General features: G+C 42.7%; 1 protein-coding gene across 1 annotated transcript in view; it reads left to right on the top strand.

The window, feature by feature from the left end:
- Window positions 1-23,011, top strand: part of LOC126187415 (nucleoporin Nup43) — a 215,863-nt gene that overhangs the window by 83,383 nt on the left and 109,469 nt on the right. Inside the window, exon 4 of the mRNA XM_049928482.1 lies at window positions 15,604-15,725. Coding sequence (XP_049784439.1) covers window positions 15,604-15,725 — 122 coding nt within the window. The remainder of the gene's footprint in view (window positions 1-15,603; window positions 15,726-23,011) is intronic.

The raw sequence follows: 23,011 nt of genomic DNA, 5'->3' as shown, positions 1-23,011 counted from the left end.
ATCATAAGTCATTCAGTTAACTGACCATATAGAAAAATTCTCTCTTTTTAACAGTTTCTTCTATTGCGAGGGTTAAGCTGACTTATTTGTTTAAATGATGAAATTAACAGATACAGTTATACAAATAATATTTTTGACAAAATTGGTCATTATTTTGGAATTAAATCAGGGCTAGCTTTGCTAACATGTTTTTGAATAGAACCAAATAAATATTTAAAGAATACTATTAGTTGTTCCTCCAAATGTTTATAATTATTAAGACTGAGGGCCAACCTTTCTCTTCTATGTAAATGCAGATTATACTCCTGCATGTTGATAGTAACTAGTCAAAAATGAAAAAAGGAATTTAAGGAGGCAGATGGCAAAACAAGAGAGGAAGTAAAATTATCCCAGCTTGCTTAGTCACACTTTGTACTAAGTATACTCTTCCACATTCCTTGTCTTTAATATTAGCAAATCATTCACAGATGGTTGAACTAGTGCTTAGTTTCCTACATGAAAGTGGTTTTTATTTTCAGATGTAAGGTTTTGCTTCACTCCAGAGGCAGGGGCAGGGTTTTTGTGGTTGGCACCTCTCTTCGTGTTTTCTAGGTCTGGGACTCATGACCTCTCCCTCGTGCAAAGACTATTCTTTTATCCCTCTGTTTTTCCAGTTTTTAGATTTAGCATACTCTTTGATTCCTTTTACTGTGTGTGTTTTAACTTCCTCGCTTTATTATGTCACCTCTCTGACTGGATCCAGCCACTTTTAGTGGACCCTCTCTCTTACACAAGTAACTTTGGAATAGAGCGACTGATGACATCTCTGTTTAGTCCCATAATCCTCCTTTAATCAATAAGGCTCACTATCTAATGTAACGCAGTAAGAAGGAATGCTGGAAATACTGTCTCCTCCTTGGAGACACGTGCCTCTTCATCTCAGATGTAGGCCAAGCTACATGGCCATATGGGACACCATCAATCAACAGCTGTTCCAGATCTTGTCCTTCAGGGTGGTCTTGGTACTGATTCATCGATTCTTGCAGAACACCTTGCGACCCACGTTTTTCACTCTCTGCCAATCTGACTCGTATAATGACTGGGAACTACTTCAGGCTCTTGCCTTGTCCCATGACACAGCTCCAGGCCCTGATTCATTGTACAACCAGATGATCAAATACCTGAATCTTCCCCAAAGGTGACATTTCTTCAGGGTCTTCAACTGTGTTTGGCTCCAAGATGCCCCTCGAAATTGCAAGATAGCATAGTTGTCCCAGCCCTTAGGTCACGCAAAAACCCAGCGTCTCTCGACAATTACTGATTTATTAGCCTGACCAGCGTACTCCGTAAGCTGCTTGAAAGGGTGGGTGCCCACATAGCCCACTTGTTTCTCAAATCTCGGGGTCTTTTGTGCCCCTTTCAGTGTGGTTTCCAGGAGGGTCTCTCCACAACAAACCATCTGCTGAGGTTGGAAGCAGCAGTCTGGTAGGCTTTCTCTAAACGCCAGCACCTTATTGCAGTCTTTTTTGTTTTTACATGTATAAGGCAGAAGACACCACTTGGCATCATCACAATTTACTTATCGTATGTGACTGGAGCTTTTGAGGCCTCCTACCAATTTTTATTTATCAGTTTTTATCCAGATCAGTTGGCACTTCACTGAACTGAACTGGCCTGGGTCCAAGAGGAGCATGTACCGTAGGACTCTGTGTTGTCACTCTCTTCATCGCCATCAGTGGGTGGGTTAGTGACCTCTGTTTGGCTGCTGGTCACCTGCTTGCTCATTAATGGAAAGACATCCAATGAGCTACTGTCCCATTGTACAAACCCAGCACAGTCAGGGAGACTGCTGCAGCATGGCACTCTTCCTTCAGTCTTGTGCCATCTCCACACCGGTCATAGCAGGTTAACCCATAGTTTTATTTTGCGTAATGAGCCACCCCTGCATTGTGATTCCGGAGCCTTATAGCCAGTAGCTCATACCAGGTGGTTATAATTAAAGTACAACTACTCACAGAGGTCCATTGTGGGCTGTAATTAAAATATAGCAGCTAAACTTAATACTACTATAATGTGTTAATGCAAAACTGATTTATGCTTGGGGAGGAGGGGGGTGGGGGGAAGACCAGTTCAAATTTTGGCCACCAGGTACAAATCTGGCCCTGTGAATGCAAGAGACACGCATAGAAGTGATTCCATATGTAATAGATTAAGAACGGGCCAAGGGCATAAAAGATCAACCAAGTGAGAAATACATAATACTGATTTTATTATTATCCACCACTGAATACAATTTGTTCAGTATGAGCACCTGAGTAGTTGATGAGATGATCTACAGTGCCAGATTTGCACCCGATGGCCAAAATAGGAATTAATTTCATTCCAACATAAATCGCTTCTGCATTAACACATTAGCATATGTACCAACTTTCACTCACATACAATAATTACAGTGCACATTGGCAGCCCTCCATAAGTAGCTACACTTCACGAAATTATCTGGTATCTAGGTGGAATACCCCTTTCCTTTTGACCACCTTGCTAATCATGGACTTCTGCCTGTAATATTGGGAGATGATTCATGGATGGTGGAACTGTTTCTAAGTTTTCTCTGAGAAAGTGGTTTATATTCTCGGTTATAAAGTTTTAGTGTACCTCTGGAGCAGGGACAGGGTGGTTGGCGATGGGGCATATCCTGCAGTGTGGTGGATGTGAGGGTTCCCCCACCTTACTTCCTTGACCAGGCTATTCTTTCAACCCTCTTTTATGCTATTTTATTCGCTTTTAGATTCTGTTTGCTCCTTTCTGTTACACGCAGTTTTCTGTTTTGGGTGTCATATTTTGTTGAATAGTGGGCACTCTGGACTGTAATTGATCAGGCATGGGACAGCTGTGGGTACAACATTTCCTGTCACATGCAGAGCTCTGGGGCACCCACCTACTGACTTACCAATTTCCTTCATTTCACTTTTATTATTGAGGGTATAAAAGATGTCCATTACATTTCTATCCTTCTTGCTTTTACTGTTGTGACGCTCTCGACTAGATCAGAAAATTATTGCAGTGGACGTCTTTAGTTCTGGATGCATCACTCTTGGATCAAGAGACTGATAACCTTGTTGGGGCAACCAACCAACCATCTTGTCTTTGTAGGCATTATGTGAAATGTAAGTTTGTAGCAGTGGGATCATTTCCCAATCTGTTGCAAATGCCGGTTCTCTAAATGTTCTTAGTAGTGCATTGAGAAAAAAAGTCTTCTTCCCTCCAGGGATTCCCATTTGGTTTGCAGAACATTTCCATAACTCTCACATGTTGATCACACCTATTGGTAACAGAACTTGCAACCCAACTCTCTATTGCCTCAGTGTCTTCACCTAATTCAACATGATGGAGATGCCAAACATTTGAGCAGTACTTGAGAATGGTTCACAAATGTTCCGAATGCGGTCGCCTTTATAGACGAGATGTGCATTATTAAAATTCTTCCAATGAAACGAAGTTGACAGTTTGCCTTCTGTACATTCAACTTTACGTAGTTGTTCTATTTCATGTCACTTTAATTGACATAGCTGTGTCGAGCAGTATACAACTAATACTACACACACAAAAAGAAAGTTTTGCATCTCCTCATTTCCGAGAGATCCGGAACCTGTACAGAAAATTGGAATAGAGATCAACATAAACATCATTTCCACCATTTTTATTGCCCATAAAAACCACACATTACCTGTTGTACCACCATACAGCGAGATCTTCAGAAGTGGTGGTCCAGATTGCTGTACACATCGGTACCTCTAATACCCAGTAGCACATCCTCTTGCATTGATGCATGCCTGTATTCGTTGTGGCATACTATCCCCAAGTTCATCAAGGCACTGTTGGTCCAGATTGTCCCACTCCTCAACGGCGATTCAGCATAGATCCTTCAGAATGGTTGGTGGGTCACGTTGTCCATAAACAGCCCTTTTCAATTTATCCTAGGCATTTTCGATAGGATTCATGTCTGGAGAACGTGCTAGCCACTCTAGTCTAACGATGTCATTATCCTGGGGGGAAGTCATTCACAAGATGTGCACGATGGGGGCTCAAATTGTTGTCCATGAAGACGAATGCCTAGCCGAATGCTGCTGATATGGTTGCACTATCGGTCAGAGAATGGCATTCATGTATCATACAGCCGTTACAGTCCCTTCCATGACCACCAGCGGCGTATGTCAGCCCCACATAATATCACCCCAAATAGCAGTGAACCTCCACCTTGCTGCACTTGCTGGACAGTGTGTCTAAGGTTTTCAGCCTGACTGGGTTGCATCCAAACACGTCTCCAATGATTGTGTGGTTGAAGACATATACAACACTCTTCAGTGAAGAGAACGTGATGACAATCCTGAGTGGTCCATTCTTCATGTTGTTGGGCCCATCTATACTGCACTGCATGGTGTTGTGGTTGCAAAGATGGTCATCGGGAGTGAAGTTGTGCATCATGCACATCACGCAGCCTTTTGTGCACAGTTTTAATCGTAACACCACGTCCTGTGGCTGCATGAAAAGCATTATTTAACATGGTGGTGTTGCTGTCAGGATTCCTCCGAGCCATAAACCATAGGTAGCGGTCATCCACTGCATTAGTAGTCCTTGGGCAGCCTGAGCTGTGTCTCCTCCATGTCCGAACTACTTCACTTTTTCTTTTTTTTTTTTTTTTTTTTTTTTTTTCACTCTGAGGTGCATGGATACTTTCCTTGTTGAGAGCCCTTCCTGGCACAAAATAACAATGCAGACGCGATCAAACCGCAGTATTGGCCATCCAGGCATGGTTGAACTACAGACACACGAGCCGTGTACCTCCTTCCTAGTGGAATGACTGGAACTGATCAGGTGTTGGACCCCCTACGTCCAATAGGCGCTGCTCATGCATGGCTGTATGCATCTTACAGCGGGTTTAGTGACATCTTTGAACAGTGTCAATGAGACTGTGTCTGTGATACAATATCCACAGTCAATGTCTGTCTTCAGGAGTTCTGGGAACCGGGGTGATGCAAAACATTTTTTGATGTGTGTATATTCAAACATTACAAGATTGTTTCTCCTACTCATCTGCATTAACTTACTTTTCCTTTTTTTTGCCCTCAGGGGCTCAGCATTGATTTGCTGTGTACGGGCTTGGTGCCCGTGATGTTTGAGCTGGGGACTAGTAAGTGCTGCCAGTTCTCCATCACTGTAAGATCTGTGCATGTGTCAGCGAGCACTGCGCAGTGTGGCGGTGGAATGTTGTGTGTCTCAGGGAACGGGGATCTTGGCTTGACCATCCGGATTGCAAGGACGGGATAAACCTCTATAAAAGCCACCTCAATCTCAAGGCGTGTTGCGTATGAATGAGATGCAAGGCTGTTGAGATGAACAGCCGTTAGTGGGCAACCTGTTAGGAACATGGCACTCCTCAGTTGTATAAGGCTTACTCAGGCACGTGGGGCTCTGTGTGAGTGGACCCGTATTTTCCTAGCTGCTTGTGGGACTGAGATGGAACCCTCGAAATCATCTTCTCCTCCCCTGAGAGTATTCACGCCCATTCATCCAAAAGAATGAGAGAAGCTAGTCATCTCGATAATCAAAATACTTTGGACTGCAGTAACAGGGCTCATGGAGTCATGACAAACATTGTATTTCTGGTGATAAAGAGGAAGGAGGGGACATTTGAAAAAGTGTCCACCTTTTGTATCCTTAAGGGTTTGGAAAGCCTCGCTGGAACATTAAAATCTATAAAACGATTGCGCAATGGCTCACTGTCGGTCGAAACTAACAGGTCAATGCAGGTAGACCTTCTTAAGAAATCGCAGAAACTGGGTGACTATGATATTGTTGAGGTGCACACCTCTTTCAACTGCAGTACAGGTGTTGTCAAATGCCAAGATATCATGGACATGGGCATAGCAGAACTGAAGCAAGAATGGGCATCCCAGGGAATAGTCGAAGTGGAACAACAAATGTGCAGGAATAATGGAGCAACTGAAAAGACTGTCACTTTCATTGTCACGTTCAATTCTCTGACACTGCCTGAACATCTTATGGCAGGGTTCCTTCGACTTAGTGTTTGGCCCTATGCAGTGCTATAAATGCCAGCAATTCGGCCATTCAACCATGAGTTGTAGAGGTGAAGCGATCTGCGGGAACTGCAGAAAAGCCACTGATGACGCTGGGACTGACTGCCCATCTCCGGTGACCTGCATCAACAGCTCTGGGAACCATCCAGTCTGGAGCCAAGACTGCCCCGTTTTTGCTGAAGAACACAAAATACAGGAGATAAGTGACCAACCGGAGCCTCTATATCAAAGCCAAAAAAGAATGTAAGGTGACGAAACCTCCTATCTTTGTTGCCTCATATTCTTCCATGATGCTAAAACCTATTCCCAAGATGGACACTTCAACCAGATGGCGCCTAGTGTGCCTGTATCCACCACAAGCACCTGTACTTGCATTTCAAGGGAAGAAGAGTAAAGACAAATCAATCAGGGAGCTGCACCAGTAAAGACCAACAACAGTTCTGCAGCGAGCATCCAGAAGGTACAAGAAAAGCATAGTGCCTCTCAACGCCCCCTTTCCCCCTCATTCTCGAAGGGACAGGATGCAGGGAAAGGCTCACGATGTCAAAAACTGTCCCGAGCGCTGCCAGACGTTATTCTTTCCTGTCTGACAAGGAGGATATCATGGAGATAGATGTCTTGGAGCCAGGCAGCCCCTCTGCTCCGCCCTTGCTCTTAAAGTGCCTCACCTTGCCAGTGCAAAGACAGGGGCAAATTAAAACTGCACCGATGACATGGCTTCCATACTACAGTGGAACATGAATAGGTTTAGGGATCATGGGGAGGAACTGAAACTCTTAGCAGAGGCACATCTCACGTGCTTATGTTTACAAGAAACATATTTTAATTATACAGATGTCCTTGTGCTACAGGGATATATGCTATACCGCAAATATGAACTATCGGGGGAATGGGCCAGGGAGGCGTCACAGTGTTTGTTACTAATATGCACCAGTCCTCTGTTCTCCCCTTGGCTACTGACCTGCAAGCAGTTGCAGTTCAAATTCATGTGTGTCGAAGGATCACTGTTTGGTCGTTGTATTTACTTCCACAAGGTACAGTAGACTCTGAGGGTCTCACTGATCTTATTGCACAATTCCTGCGACCATTCCTCTTCTTGAGAGACTTCAATGCCCATCATGTCCTGTGGGGCTTGACCAATACTTGCCCTAGGGGTCGGGTTTTGGAGGGCCTTATGACATCTCACAAGTTGTGCTTCCTCAACAAGGGTACTCAAACACATTTCTCTACTGCTACTGTATCATTCTCAGCCATCGACCTCTCTTTGTTCTCCCACCCTTGCCGACTCTGTTCAGTGGGAGGTCATTGACAACCTTCATTCCAGTGACCACTTCCCAGTCTGCCTTCACCTGCTAAATGGCTCATCACCTGAAGTCAAGTCCCCAAAATCAATGGTCAGAAGGACTAACTGGATGCGTTTCAGGCAGCTGGCTGTGTTTGAACACTATAACAGCATCCAGGGATGGGTGGACCACATCACACACTTGCGCCATAGGGTGGTGGGGTTTCGGGTTCCGCTGGGTAGGTCAGGAGTCCACTACACGCAACAAGCAGCTACACGGGTAGCAGGGGTTGTGTGGCATGGGCTGGGCGGTTTTTCAGGTTAGATGGCCTTGGGCAAGTACAGAAAGGGCAACAACCTCAACAGGTGCGGGGAAAAGTCAGGACATGCGGGGACCAAGCAGCAATCGGTATTGTAATTGTAAACTGTCGAAGCTGCGCTGGTAAAGTACCGGAACTTCAAACGCTGATAGAAAGCACCGAAGCTGAAATCGTTATAGGTACAGAAAGCTGGCTGAAGCCAGAGATAAATTCTGCCGAAATTTTTACAAAGGTACAGATGGTGTTTAGAAAGGATAGATTGCATGCAACCGGTGGTGGAGTGTTCGTCGCTGTTAGTAGTAGTTTATCCTGTAGTGAAGTAGAAGTGGATAGTTCCTGCGAATTATAATGGGTGGAGGTTACACTCAACAACCGAGCTAGGTTAATAATTGGCTCCTTTTACCGACCTCCCGACTCGGCAGCATTAGTGGCAGAACAACTGAGAGAAAATTTGGAATACATTTCACATAAATTTTCTCAGCATGTTATGGTCTTAGGTGGAGATTTCAATTTACCAGATATAGACTGGGACACTCAGATGTTTAGGACGGGTGGTAGGAACAGAGCATCGAGTGACATTATACTGAGTGCAATATCCGAAAATTACCTCGAGCAATTAAACAGAGAACCGACTCGTGGAGATAACATCTTGGACCTACTGATAACAAACAGACCCGAACTTTTCGACTCTGTAAGCGCAGAACAGGGAATCAGTGATCATAAGGCCGTTGCAGCATCCCTGAATATGGAAGTAAATAGGAATATAAAAAAAATGGAGGAAGGTTTATCTGTTTCGCAAGAGTAATAGAAGGTAGATTTCAGACTACCTAACAGATCAAAACGAAAATTTCTGTTCCGACACTGACATTGTTGAGTGTTTATGGAAAAAGTTCAGGGCAATCGTAAAATGAGTTTTAGACAGGTACGTGCCGAGTAAAACTGTGAGGGACCCACCGTGGTAAAACAACAAAGTTAGCAAACTACTGCGAAAGCAAAGAGAGCTTCACTAAAAGTTTAAACGCAGCCAAAACCTCTCAGACAAACAGAAGCTAAACGATTTCAAAGTTAGCGTAAGGAGGGCTATGCGTGAAGCGTTCAGTGAATTCGAAAGTAAAATTCTATGTACCGACTTGACAGAAAATCCTAGGAAGTTCTGGTCTTACGTTAAATCAGTAAGTGGATCGAAACAGCATATCCAGACACTCCGGGATGATGAAGGCATTGAAACAGAGGATGACACGTGTAAAGCTGAAATACTAAACACCTTTTTCCAAAGCTGTTTCACAGAGGAAGACCGCACTGCAGTTCCTTCTCTAAATCCTCGCACAAACGAAAAAATGGCTGACATCGAAATAAGTGTCAAAGGAATAGAAAAGCAACTGGAATCACTCAACAGAGGAAAGTCTACTGGACCTGACGGGATACCAATTCGATTCTACACAGAGTACGCGAAAGAACTTGCCCCCCTTCTAACAGCCGTGTACCGCAAGTCTCTAGAGGAACGGAAGGTTGCAAATGATTGGAAAAGAGCACAGGTAGTCCCAGTCTTCAAGAAGGGTCGTCGAGCAGATGAGCAAAACTATAGACCTATATCTCTGACGTCAATCTGTTGTAGAATTTTAGAACATGTGTTTTGCTCGAGTATCATGTCGTTTTTGGAAACCCAGAATCTACTATGTAGGAATCAACACGGATTCCGGAAACAGCGATCGTGTGAGACCCAACTCGCTTTATTTGTTCATGAGACCCAGAAAATATTAGATACAGGCTCCCAGGTAGATGCTATTTTCCTTGACTTCCGGAAGGCGTTCGATACAGTTCCGCACTGTCGCCTGATAAACAAAGTAAGAGCCTACGGAATATCAGACCAGCTGTGTGGCTGGATTGAAGAGTTTTTAGCAAACAGAACACAGAATGTTGTTATCAATGGCGAGACATCTACAGACGTTAAAGTAACCTCTGGCGTGCCACAGGGGAGTGTTATGGGACCATTGCTTTTCACAATATACATAAACGACCTAGTAGATAGTGTCAGAAGTTCCATGCGGTTTTTCGCGGATGATGCTGTAATGTACAGAGAAGTTGCAGCATTAGAAAATTGTAGCGGAATGCAGGAAGATCTGCAGCGGATAGGCACTTGGTGCAGGGAGTGGCAACTGACCCTTAACATAGACAAATGTAACGTATTGCGAATACATAGAAAGAAGGATCCTTTATTGTATGATCATATGATAGCAGAACAAACACTGGTAGCAGTTACTTCTGTAAAATATCTGGGAGTATGCGTGCGGAACGATTTGAAGTGGAATGATCATATAAAATTAATTGTTGGTAAGGCGGGTACCAGGTTGAGATTCATCGGGAGAGTCCTTAGAAAATGTAGTCCATCAACAAAGGAGGTGGCTTACAAAACACTCGTTCGACCTATACTTGAGTATTGCGCATCAGTGTGGGATCCGTACCAGATCGGGTTGACGGAGGAGATAGAGAAGATCCAAAGAAGAGCGGCGCGTTTCATCACAGGGTTATTTGGTAACCGTGATAGCGTTACGGAGATGTTTAACAAACTCAAGTGGCAGACTCTGCAAGAGAGAGGCGCTCTGCGTCGCGGTGTAGCTTGCTCGCCAGGTTTCAAGAGGGTGCGTTTCTGGATGAGGTATCGAATATATTGCTTCCCCCTACTTATACCTCCCGAGGAGATCACGAATGTAAAATTAGAGAGATTAGAGCGTGCACGGAGGCTTTCAGACAGTCGTTCTTCCTGCGAACCATACGCGACTGGAACAGGAAAGGGAGGTAATGACAGTGGCACGTAGAGTGCCCTCCGCCACACACCGTTGGGTGGCTTGCGGAGTATAAATGTAGATGTAGATGTAGATCCATTGTGCCGCTGACCTCTCTATCCCACAGTCATCTTAGGAGGTGACAAGTACCTTGGTGGACAGATGAGTGCCGTTCCATGATCCGGGAAAAGCATGCGCCTCTTAAAAATTTTAAATGCCGACAAACAGCAGACAACCGTGGGGCTTTTCGAGTCGTGAGGGCCAAGGCTTGACATGTCATTAGGGAAGGTTTTCCAGTAAATGCAGCTGTTTACTGATCGCAGCAGTGCTGAAACAGGGGTGCCTCCAAACAACACCTAGAGTCAGTGCTCAGACACTGGCCGAACATTTGCACAAACTACTGCCAATCCAAGTCAGGATCCAGCATTTCATCGCTATCGTGCGACTGTAGCGAAGGAAAAGTGGGACTTCAGGTCCAATAGTTCTGTGGCCTACAACTCCCCTTTCTCCATGTTGGAGCTCGAACCGGCACTGACTGAGATTTGTGACACTGCATCCAGTGATGACTAAATCCAGTAGTGCATGCTTCGACATTTGCCAGCGGCATCAAAGGATATCCTCCTCGAATGTTTTAATCTAATATGGCAGACAGACAACTTCCCCAAATCGTGGAGCTAGGCAATTCTGATCCCTCTCCTCAAACCAGGAAAGGGCTGCAAATGTCTCAGTAGTTATTGGAGTATCACCTTAACAAGCTGTGTAGGAAAGACCCTGGAGTGAATGATTAACCATTGTCTGGTCTGGTTGTTACGAGACCAGGCAACTCCTTAACCGCTCTCAGTGTGGTGTCTGAAGATTTCGGTCTACTGTTGACAATCGGACCCTCCTAGAGGTGGTTGTTCAGAAGGCGTTCCTCCATAAGCATCACTGTATTTAGTGGCATGTTCTTCGATACAAGTAAGGCATACGATACTACTTGGAGACACTGTATTCTTGCACAGCTGCATCAATGGGGCTTTCATGGCCACCTCCCCATCTTCTACAGCAGGGATCCCCAAACTATTTTGGACAAGTGACCCCTTTTCCAAAATGAACTGTTACCTCAGACCCCCCCATGGCCAAATTACCTACTTTTAAGATCAACCCCCTTATTTATAATGGTCCGCTAACTTAAAACAGCTGCTACAGAGTATTTATACAAATGCTTTTATACCTACCTATTTAAAATATGTTGTATGTTGTGTTTACCACTTTTTCAGTCACTTTACTTCACTTAATTTAGCTATGTAGTAACTTTGTAATCTCTTGAAATAAATGAGTACTTATATGAGTTATTATCGTTCAAGGTCCAACAAATTTCAAAACGCAAATGAACTTTCAACCTAAGTGCAAGCTCATTAAATAGTAAAATATCAGGAACATGTTTGGACTTGATCATGAATTCGGTCGTGTTAAATCGTGTAAGCGTCAAATAGAGAGCAAGTCAAAATGCCGCTGAAAGACGTACGCTCGAACTCATTATCTTGCACAAACTTGTCCACACAGACTTGCCGAGTTTTTCATTTTGTACGAACTTGAGACTTTACATTACTACAACAATGCTATTTCCTACAAAATATTAATTATTCTTAGTACACGTAACACAACATAAACAATACAGTACCTACCTATCTTGAAAGTTTTAAATAAGAACTTGTGTTAATTTAATAGGGGTCGATTTTTAGACCTCGTCGACCCCCAAAATCAGTTTTTGTTTATATCGACCCCAAGGGGTCGATATCGACCACTTTGGGAATCCCTGTTCTACAGTCTTTCCTTTCTCAGCGGTTTTTTAAGGCCCGTTTAAGTGTTGCCCTTTTTGCCATAGCCATCAACAGTATCAAATCTATGGTAAGGAGTGCTATCCAGTGCTCCTTATTTGTAGACGATTTTGCTGTTTTCTGTTCCTCCTCCAGTGTCGCAATGGCGAGCTGTCAGTTGCAACTTACAGTGCGGCGTTTAGAGGAGTGGGCTGCAAAAATGGATTTTCAGTTTTCTGTAAGAGAGAGAGAGAGAGAGAGAGAGAGAGAGAGAGAGTGTGTGTGTGTGTGTGTGTGTGTGTGTGTGTGTGTGTGTGTGTGTGTGTGTGTGTGTGTGTTACCACACGTGCGAGATCTGAAAGCCAGAACCCTGGAGGTACTGAACGTCATCAAGTGTCATAGCCACAGGTCTTGAGGGAGTGGATAGGGCGCATCTCCTTCAGTTTTATCACGGTTTTGTTCGTTCACGCCTGGACTATGGTTGTACGGTGTATGGGTCAGCGAGGCCCTCTTACCTGCTTATCATTGACGCTGTCCATAATGAGGGGATTCGGCTGGCCATGGGCACTTGTCAGACAAGTCCCAATCCTAGCATCTGTGCTGAGGCGGTCTACCGTATCTTCCTTCGCCGTCGGCGTTGTCGTTGTTACCGTGAGACACCGTTATACCAAGAGGAAAGGCGCGTCGATCTTAGAGCATGAGATATGATGACCTTAAGCCATTGACAACACACAACGGTCACGGTAGCACCTGATTCCAGAATAGCTGCAGTAGCTAAGATCTACGAACTATCCCCTGTTGACCAGGTCCCCAAAACTTAACTCGTAACGAGATCCCTTCAAAGCAAATGGTCATAACGATCGTCTATAAGGGCTTCGTACAACGAGAAGAAATGTTACGGTTTATGGAATAATAACAGATACGACCAAACTGTCTTGTCTCTTCTGCTTTATTTAACATAACTTCGTTCACAGTTTCATTTCGCATTCACCACTCATTCACCGAAACCCTTTGATGAACAGTTTTGGTTGCTTAACACCAACAGTCAATGATAATGATACAGCTTTTCTCCTTTTTATAAATTGAAGCCCGCTCTCCACGATATAATAAAAAAAAACGGTCTCAATACCGCGTCCCTCGTGAGATGCGAATAGACTTATCCCGGAATTGACCGCCCTGTAGGTGTACTCAATTTAATGACTACACTTCGCTGCCCGCTATTTCGCATAACTGAATGTCCATTTGTTTGTCTGATTATACACTGTAGCTATTTAAAATTCGCCCCTATATTTTTCACAACGCACAATTAGCACTTCGTTACTTATTTATTTCTAAGAGTAAACGAAAAAAAAGACGCCGTATAATCGGCTTAGTCGACATAAAGCAAAACACCTTAATATGCCCAATTTCACCTCTTCTTATAGGATCAGCTACCTTACTCATTAATTTACTACATATTGTTTCCAATAACACTAAACAGGTATCGCCGTTATATTTTAATTGTATTCAAAAGCATGTTACTACTATTATGACCAACCAAATCGTCACAAATCGCGCGGCGTGCGTTTTTAATGATAACTTTACGCCATTCAATTTCCGTTACAGCTATCTTGACTCGTAATGTTAGCGGGGTAACTGCCACTTACCACCTGGCTTCAGCTTCTCATGGTGTGTCAGGCATGTCAGTTCCTTGCAGCTCCAACTTCACCCGCACACCATACTGGTGCCTGTTGACCTCTGGAATGCTTTTTTTCCAACCGTCCATGAGCCACGATGCCATTTGGGATTTGCGTGTGGTGTGTGCTGGAGTCACTCAGTTTGAAGCCAATATGACCCTAAATACAGGGTTTTACCTGCCTGCTGCCCTGGTTACTGGAGAGACCCAGAGTGATTCTAGATTTGATGCTGTGCAGAAGAGATAGCATTCCTGCTTCTGTTTTTAATATGATATTCTCCTATGTTTTGTCTGAGTACCACGACCATGTAGCTGTTTTTTATAGATGGTCAAAGCGTGAGAGGGAGGGGGGGGGGGGGAAACTTTTGGTTGCTCTCTCATTTCCCCGGATTGTGCCCTCAAGATCAGACTGCCTCCAGAATTTACTGTCTTCGGTCTTCGATGCAGAATTATATGCGATCTTGCGAGCACTGGAGCAGATGAGATGTTCTCTGTGTTAGAATTCTCGTCTGCTCAGACTCTCTGAGTGCCCTTTACTCTCTCCAGTGTTTGTATCCAGCAGATACAGTAACCCAGAATATTCAGGATGACCACCTACAACTACAATGACTGGGGAAGTTGGTGTCTTTTTGCTTGGTGTCTGGGCACATTGGAATTGCGGGGAATGAAAGGGCGGATTGAGTAGCCAAGGAGGCGTGTCGTGAGCCTCTGGTATTTCGGTGTGCCATCACGTCGCTGTTGAGGTACAGTCATGTGTTGATGGGAAGACACGTGGTTGGCAGTGACCAATAACAAGTTCCGTGTCAGCGAGCCCACAACTCAGCCATGGAGTACTTCCTTCCAGCCACATCGGCAGGATTACGTCCTTCTTACTCCGTTGAGAGGACCCTCCAATTTGTGATGCTTGTGGTGTGCAGATCACGGTGCGGCACATTTTATTGGATGCATTTTATTTGCCGACCAACGGTCTGTGGTGGATTTGTCAGCTGATCTGCTATCTATTTTATGTAATGATCAAACGAATGTGGTTAAGGTTTTAAAGTTTTGTAAATTGTCAAACGTTTTTATCAAGATTTTAGAGAGATGTTCTTAATGTGTCAGAGGGTGGCTGGCTCACCGTAGATTTTTGTGAGTGGTCAACCAGTCACATTTCCCTGTTCTTTTCTTTTAGTTCTTCTGTGTTTTGTTTTAGTTGTGTTTTAATTTCTTGATTAGCTCTCCTCCCTCCTAATTGGTTTTAGTGCACGTGAGAGTGCATGTTATACAGAGTGACTGGGTTCATATTTAGAGTGCATGCATGTACAACACTTTTAGTTCATCTCCACATTCGTTTGTTTTTATAAGCATAAGGGCGCTGATGACCTCGCCATTGTGCACCTATCAGATACACACACACACACACACACACACACACACACACACACACACACACACACACACACTAGGTTTTTCCACTTTCGTAGCAAGCTGCCACTCATCACACCAAGTAAATATACTATTCTAGTAACCGCGCATATTCCTACATAAAGAGTCATCAGCAAAAAGTCATAGATTGCTCCTCACTCCATCAGTCAGATTATGTATACCAAAATCAACACAGGTATTCCAGCTTGGGGAACAGTTAATTTGTTTTAATACCTTAAGGAATTTTCTGTGATATCTTTCAGGTATGGAACAAGATGCTCGTGTACATCCTTGTCCTGTTTTGAAGAAGACATAGCCACAGTGGGAGAGGATGGGAAACTGAATTTGCTCACTTTAAGACAACAAAAACCAGTGCATGTTGTAGGTATGTTTGTGCCTGTTGATTTATTGTTCTTAGATATTAGGCTATCTGACATCATATAATTGGTATTTACTAGAGGAAAAATTGTGCATCAGTTATTACTACTACTACTACTACTTCTGTTAGATTAAGCATTTAGTCATTAGTCAGACTGGAAGACGATTTTTATTCATTCACTGTAGATAATGGAAGAAGATACATTACTGTTCCTCTATACCATGATCTAGCTCTCCCAATCAGCACAAGAATAAAATTCTGGAGAAATGAGACATTATCAAAGTAATTGTGTACACATGAATTCCGAAATATTCTAACACTTGAGCGAATGTTGGGTAACTCAAACTGTAGAAGCTTCTGATCTAGTACACAAACACCGTTGTCACATAGTAACTGTTGGCTGCTATTTAATTGACAACAGTGCCCTAAAACAGGACAGATCTTGAAGTTCCTTTTCAGAAGTTCATCAAAAAGTTCTTCACTTGTTACATGTATTTCATCTCATCAGATCATGGGATCATTTCACCATCTTTTAACATTTGATAAACAACATGTTTCTTGCCGCATACCAAATGATAAGCACATTTTGTGAGGAATGACTGGGCTGTAAGACTATTCCATGTAGTGTGATTGAAAACTGATCACTATTTTGTACAGTGTTCACAGCCTTGCCACCAAATATGGTGTGAGAATTGGCATTGAACACGGTTATTGGTGTACAATGAAAGACAGACTTTTTTGTTGGACAATGGGAGTTTGGTGTAAATAATGTGATTACAGTTCTGAAAATGTTCAGAGTCTTTAATCTCCATGATTCATCAACCAGCTTTGTTAATTCAATGAATGTGGTCAGTTACAAATTCTGCGTAACTATACTGGACACTGCAGCGTAGCACCATACATTGCTCATATCGAACAGTCAGAAGTTAATTTCCTACAGATGGTGAGTCATCACTTCTCCATAGATGTTCATTCATGTGAGCCAGCTCTTTGCCAGCAGCCGTTAGCTCCGGCCAAGAGGTGTCACTGTTTTACAGGCAACAAAATAATGTTTGCAAATGCAATTGTAAAATTAAATGCACCATTTGCCATATAACAAATAGAACAAAACTGCGCACTATATTTTCACATTTCAGTAGCTAACAGCAGTGTAAAATTTCAGCCTAATATTTGTCATACTTTAAGACATTAAAAGAGCACTGAAACCACAGAATTTAAAGCTTGCATGAATCGCTGACTTTACATTTGTGGGCACAACAGTGTTGTAGAACTCTGTACATTCCTACTCATTTGTTTCACACAATCATGATATTGACTTTATAGCCTTCCTCAACTGGAAGTTGTAATCTCAAAGTGTCTGACTTCTGGAAAATAACATATCTAGCCTTGTAAACCAATTGTTATGTTATGGAATTTGAGTACATACGAAAGACGCACAATATGGCCAACATTGGGCTCAGGGAATAAACATTAACATGCTATATGGTGGATTTGACAGTCAGTACTTTGCTGTGACTGACATTCATCACATCCATATATATGAACATGAATGCAGGTCATACCATAGTTGAATCTGTCATACAGGTTGTTAATGTTGGTTGGCTGTGCACATTGTCAGCCATATTATTTGGAGGAACCTGAAAACTGACATCCTTTTTTTGCAAAATTCACGTGTAAGTTTGGCAAAATTTTCATTTCTTATTGGTGAAATCAGCACGACCAAACACTAGTGGGAAAAAAAAAAGACTTGCAGACCTTTATGGGGAAAAAATTAGAGGTCACAGAAGAAACTGCTAACAAGTACACTTTTAAGCTTCCTCTCTACAGCTCAGCTGTCATGCATAGACATGTTTGGGCAAAAAAAGATATAAAGTTTTGTAAAAGTGGCTGAGTTAAACTGAGGGAAAGGTAAAAAAATTAAGACAGTAATTGGACCTAATACCGGAAAATGTGCAGCAAACCTGCACTGAAAAAGAAATGGATTTTTATTTCTAGATGTGACTGTGATACTAGAGTGGAGCATGTTGAAGCTGTATTAAGGGTGGAGGTATTGCAAACTTCAGTTGTAACAAACTTAGAACCAAACATTTTTCTTTCAACAGTTCCAAGTAAATCATTCTGAAAAGGGCTTTATTACTTTACTCGAAGACGACTTCTGGCCAATTGGTATTTTTGTGAAGGAGTATGAATTACCTAGAAACTCCTTTCAGCCTAGGCTTGTCAGGCCATGTGAAAATGGAACACGGACTCTTTTTTTAGGGAGCAGTCTCTTGAAGTAAATAATACTAACCTAAAAAGAGAGGCATAAGATAAATCGACACCTACTTCATCAAAATGTTGAAGGACTAGGAAATAAGTTTGGTTATGTAGAACAGTTTTTCATCGATCTTCTTCCTGACTGTTTCGTTTTAACAGAGGATCAACATTCCCTAGATGATCTACAACTTTCTAAATTTAAGAACTTCACTCCGATATCTTCATCCTGTGGAACTATATATAAAGGTGTTGAGGGATGGCCTGTTAAGTTTTATTTCAAAGATTTGTGGGGTGAACAATTCTTATGTGGATCTTGACTTTGAAATAGCTATGGTTAAGTTAATTGTTTGCACATTTGTAGTCTACATTTTAGGGATATATGGTTCCTCTAATGGAACTTTTTCTATCTTCAGTGAAAACCTTCAGGTTTTTGAGCAGTATTTATAAAAATGAAAATGCTCATGTTTTTATATTAATGTGGATGCTCTTCAGGATAACAACGATAGGACTAAGTTCATGGATACTATTACATCTTTCGGACTGTCTGTCTTGGCCATTTGTCACCTAGAAGTACCTACAATAGTTCCTCGTCTACTGACCGTTTAATTACTGTTACAAATTGTTTTAAGGCTATTGTGCTAAATGATTTTGTAGCTGACCACTCTGTCAAGTTAATTGATTTTAATAATATAATGAGCCAAGATTGAACATCTATTTAGCAAGACAATCAGTCAGGCTCCAGCTCTGTACTGATATACGTCTACAGAGCAGCAAGTGTTTATCTTTTTCTGTGTTTTCCTCAAACAGTATTAAATTTCATGCATGTTTTTCTGTTTAAGAGGTTTAATCTTGCATTTTTGTAAGAGTAAATTCATTCACTCTGTAGCGCAATAGCTGCTCACTGAACAGCCATCTACATAGCTCATTAACGCATCAGTGTCCATTGCTGACATGTCAGGAAGGTGTCGATTCGCAAACAGCTGAATGTGCCTTTGGCTATGATCCCCCTTCAGGCTGCTGTGTCGGGATGTAGCACTGGAGGAGCATATGGCATGTTGCGAGGGACACCTCAGGTGTTGCTTGTTTTGCCCATGGGCCCTGCTTCTGAGGCATCTCCTAGTGCACTCAATGCTGTGGATCCATCCGCACAGCAGGGTGAGTGGCGGGTGGTAATGCATTCGCTTCGCTTGAGGTGGAGACCCATTGTGAAGACTGGCTGCCTGGTCCCACCCATTCACAGCCAGGGGGCCTCATCTGTAAAGTTGACGCAGTCTTGCCTATGGCTATTGAGCATGCAGGGTGCAGTTGTCTGCTAATTTTGGCTCACATTGGCTCCAACGACACCTGTCGCATGGGTTCTGAGGCTATCCTCAGTTCATACAGCCAGCTGGTGGAGGTAGTGAAGGCTACTACCCTCACACTTGGGGTGCAAACAAAGTTCACAATTTGTTGCGTTGTTCCCAGAGTTGATTGGGGTCCTTTGGTTTGGAGCCTAGTGGAGAGTCTCAACAAAAAATGACAGTCTTGGCGACAGATTTTTAGATACACATTATTGTGTTGCACTGCACTGAGGAAACAGCTACTTGGGTAAGAGAGTACTTGTGGAGTGCACATGAAGGTTTTTTTTAGACTAGATGGTAGTGTCAGGTGCTCTGATGAACACTCGCCAGTCAATATGCAGCAAGGGAAGTCAGGCAGCATTCAGAATAAAGTCACCTTGACTGTAAAAATTTTATCAGTAAACTGTTGAAGTATTTGTAGTAAAGTTCCAGAATTTATTGCCCGCCAGGAAAGTTCTCATGTTCAGATTGATTTTGGGACCAAGTGCTATCTGAAACCTAAGGTGGAAAGCTCTGAGATACTCAGTGAATCATCGAACGTATATTGAGAAGACTGATTAGAAGCCATAGGAGGGAGAGTGTTCGTTGCAGTTGACAAAAATATCAAAGTCGAAAGTTACAGTGAAGTTACCTGTTTGTGAATAACAGATGTTGGTGAAACCTAGTTAGATGTTGGGTGTTCTTACCAAACATCCAATTCCACTGTGACAGTTCTAGAGTCATTCAAAGGAAGTCTACAGTCATTAGTGAGTAAATACCAAGATCATGCAATATTAGTTGGAGGCGACTTTAACCTACTCATTATAGACTGGGATGTTGGTGTATTCTTTATGGGGAGAATACTTCTGAACACAGTTGGAGCAGCTAGCTTGGCAGCCCACACACAGTGGAAATATCTTAGATCTTTTAGCTGTATGTAGGCTGGACCTCATCAGCAAATGGCGATTAGCAATCATGGTGTCATTATAGCAACTATGATTATGTAAGTTAATAAATCAGTCAAGAAGGCTAGGAGAGAGTTTCTGCTAGATAGAACAGGTAAGAAGTCATTAGCATCTCACTTAGACAGTGAAGTAACATCACTTAGTTCCAGTGAGATGGATGTAGAGGAATTATGGGCAAGTTCAAGCAGACTGTAAATTGTAGTCTGGAGAGTCATGTGGCGAGTAAGTGGATAAAGGATGGAAAAGATCCATCATGGCTTAGTAACAAAATTCGGAAGACGCTGAGGAAGCAGAGGCCGTTGCATTCTCAGTTCAAAAGAGAATGCACCAATGACGACAAGTGAAGATTAGTAGAGATTCGTCCATCTGTGGAAAGAGCAAAGTGCAAAGCATGCAACAGTTGCCACTGTCACACTTTCGTAAGAGATTCTGGTCTTGTGTAAAATCGCTAAGCAGATCTAGACCTTCTATTCAGTTCCTCGTTGACCAGTACGACGTGGCAGTTGAACACTGCAAAACAAAATTGTTCACACTAGAGAATCGTGCACACAAATTGTCATTTGACCATCAGGCAGACTCCTGTACGGACGACATAGTAATACCCATCTCTGGCATAGAGAAACAATTGAAAGATTTGAAAGCAAGTAAATCACCAGGTCTGGATGGAACTCCAGTTCGGTTTTACAAAGAGGACTCAGCAGCTTTTTTCCCTTATCTAGCCTGCAGTTGTCGTGAACATGTCGCACAGCACAAAGTGCCAAGTGATGGAAAAAAGTGCAGGTGACTCTAGTATATAAGAAGGGTAAAAGAACAGACCCGCAAAATTACAGACCAATATCCCTAACTTCAATATTATGAAAAGGAAAGTTGCTACTCAGCATATAGCGGAGGTGCTGAGTCGCAGATAGGCACAACAAGAAGACTGTCACAAATAAAGCGTTCGGCCAAGGCCTTCAACAATAGATGTAGAGACATGCGTGCAAGCGTACGCGCCCCCCCCCCCCCCCCCCCACACACACACACACACACACACACACACGACTGCAGTCTCAGGCAACTGAAACCACACTCGTTGTGGTGTGGTTTCAGTTGCCTGAGACTGCAAGCGGGCACGTGAGCGTGCACACCTGTGTGTGTGTGTGTGTGTGTGTGTGTGTGTGTGTGTGTGTGTATTTATTGTTAACGAAGGTCATAATGGCTGAAAGCTTTATTTGTGACAGTTTTTTGTTGTGGCTATCTGTGACTCAGCATCTCTGCTATATGGTGAGTAGCAACTTTCCTTTCATAATATTGTTACGTTCCATCCTGGATTTTCCAATTTTTGCTTTATTCCAAACTTCAGTATGCTGCCAAATTCTGGAATATATTCTCAGTTCGAATATATTAAACTTTCTTAAGAGTGAGAAGCTTATGTCCCCAAATCAGCAGGGTTTTAGAAAGTGTTGCTCATGTAAAACTCGGCATACATTTTTCTCACATGATATTCTGTGAACTATGTATGAAGGGCAATAGGGTGATTCCATATATCTAGGTTTTTGGGTTGCATTTGACACAGTGCCCCACAGTAGGCCGTTAACAAAGATTTGAGCGTATGGAGTAAGTTAACATATACACGAGTGGCTCGAAGACTTGTTAAGTAATAGAACGCAATGCGTTTTCCTCGATGACGGGTGTTCATCAGAGACAAGGGTATCACCAGTTTATTGGTGCTAATATTTGCTGTAAAAGTAACTTATTAGTGGGTTTCATTAATTTCAGTCTTTCCTCCTGTGTTATTGACTCGAGTTGTCTGTTATTTGTGAGTGTACTTACGTCGCTCATCCAAGCCTCACACCTCAGTGGTATGTTTACATTTTGTGGTGTGCGGTTGCAGCTGTAGCAGTTATGAAGCTAAGTACTGACTAAGTTATTTGTGCACTGTTATACTGTTATTCAATTTTCTAGTTTCCAGTGGTGTTTTGTGCTGTTTGTGGCAGAATAACGATTTAATAAACTTTTGGAAACATTAGCTCTCTGTGGATTTCAGAGTTTTCTGTGCATTGAAGTTTTTTAGTAAATTTCGTGCTTTAGTTTTCAGCTGATGTTTGTTATTGTTTATAGTGAATATATTTCAGTAAAATTTTGAGTCACTGTTTTAACTTCATTGAGTGTTCCAGTGGCTGTTTGAATTTGTGATTTTAGCTAATAATTTTGTGAAGTTTTGTTGATATTGGTATTAGTTGTGGTTTGTAGTATTAATAAAAGTAGTTGCTTTCTTAGTAGAGAGAGAATTCTGAGACCGCTATTTTTAGCTCTATAAATAGTTCTACTGGTGTAACGGAACTTAGGTAAGCAGGAGCCTAAGATCTGTGCCCTTCAGATGCTGTTAAAATATGCAAAGGAGGAACTACATAGGTTGAGGAGGGTGAAGGGTGGTGGGGAATGGGAAATGGCCGTTGGAAAGAAGGCAACTAGGAGGAGGAGGGGGAGAAGGAGGTATTCAGACAGTTTTACTTTGCTAATATGCAATAGATTTGACCAACTGTCAGAGTTGAGTTCAGTGGAGAGGAGCCTCTTTAGCTGCAGGTGTACGAAACATGCAGCAATCCTGAGCAGTTAAGAAGTTTGGGTCAGTTGCTAAATCTAACAGAAAGAAGGAGGTTCTTCTGCTCAGTAGTTCGCACGTTAGAGGTGTGGGCCAGCAGTTGCAGGAAGTTGTGGGGAGTGAGTACCAGGTCACTAGCATTGTGAAGCCTAGTGCAGGGTTGACTCA

This window comes from Schistocerca cancellata, chromosome 5, assembly GCF_023864275.1.
Source record: "Schistocerca cancellata isolate TAMUIC-IGC-003103 chromosome 5, iqSchCanc2.1, whole genome shotgun sequence".
Lineage (NCBI taxonomy): Eukaryota > Metazoa > Arthropoda > Insecta > Orthoptera > Acrididae > Schistocerca > Schistocerca cancellata.
Note: the sequence above shows the minus strand (reverse complement) of the source record. Positions and strands in the feature narration are given on the sequence as shown.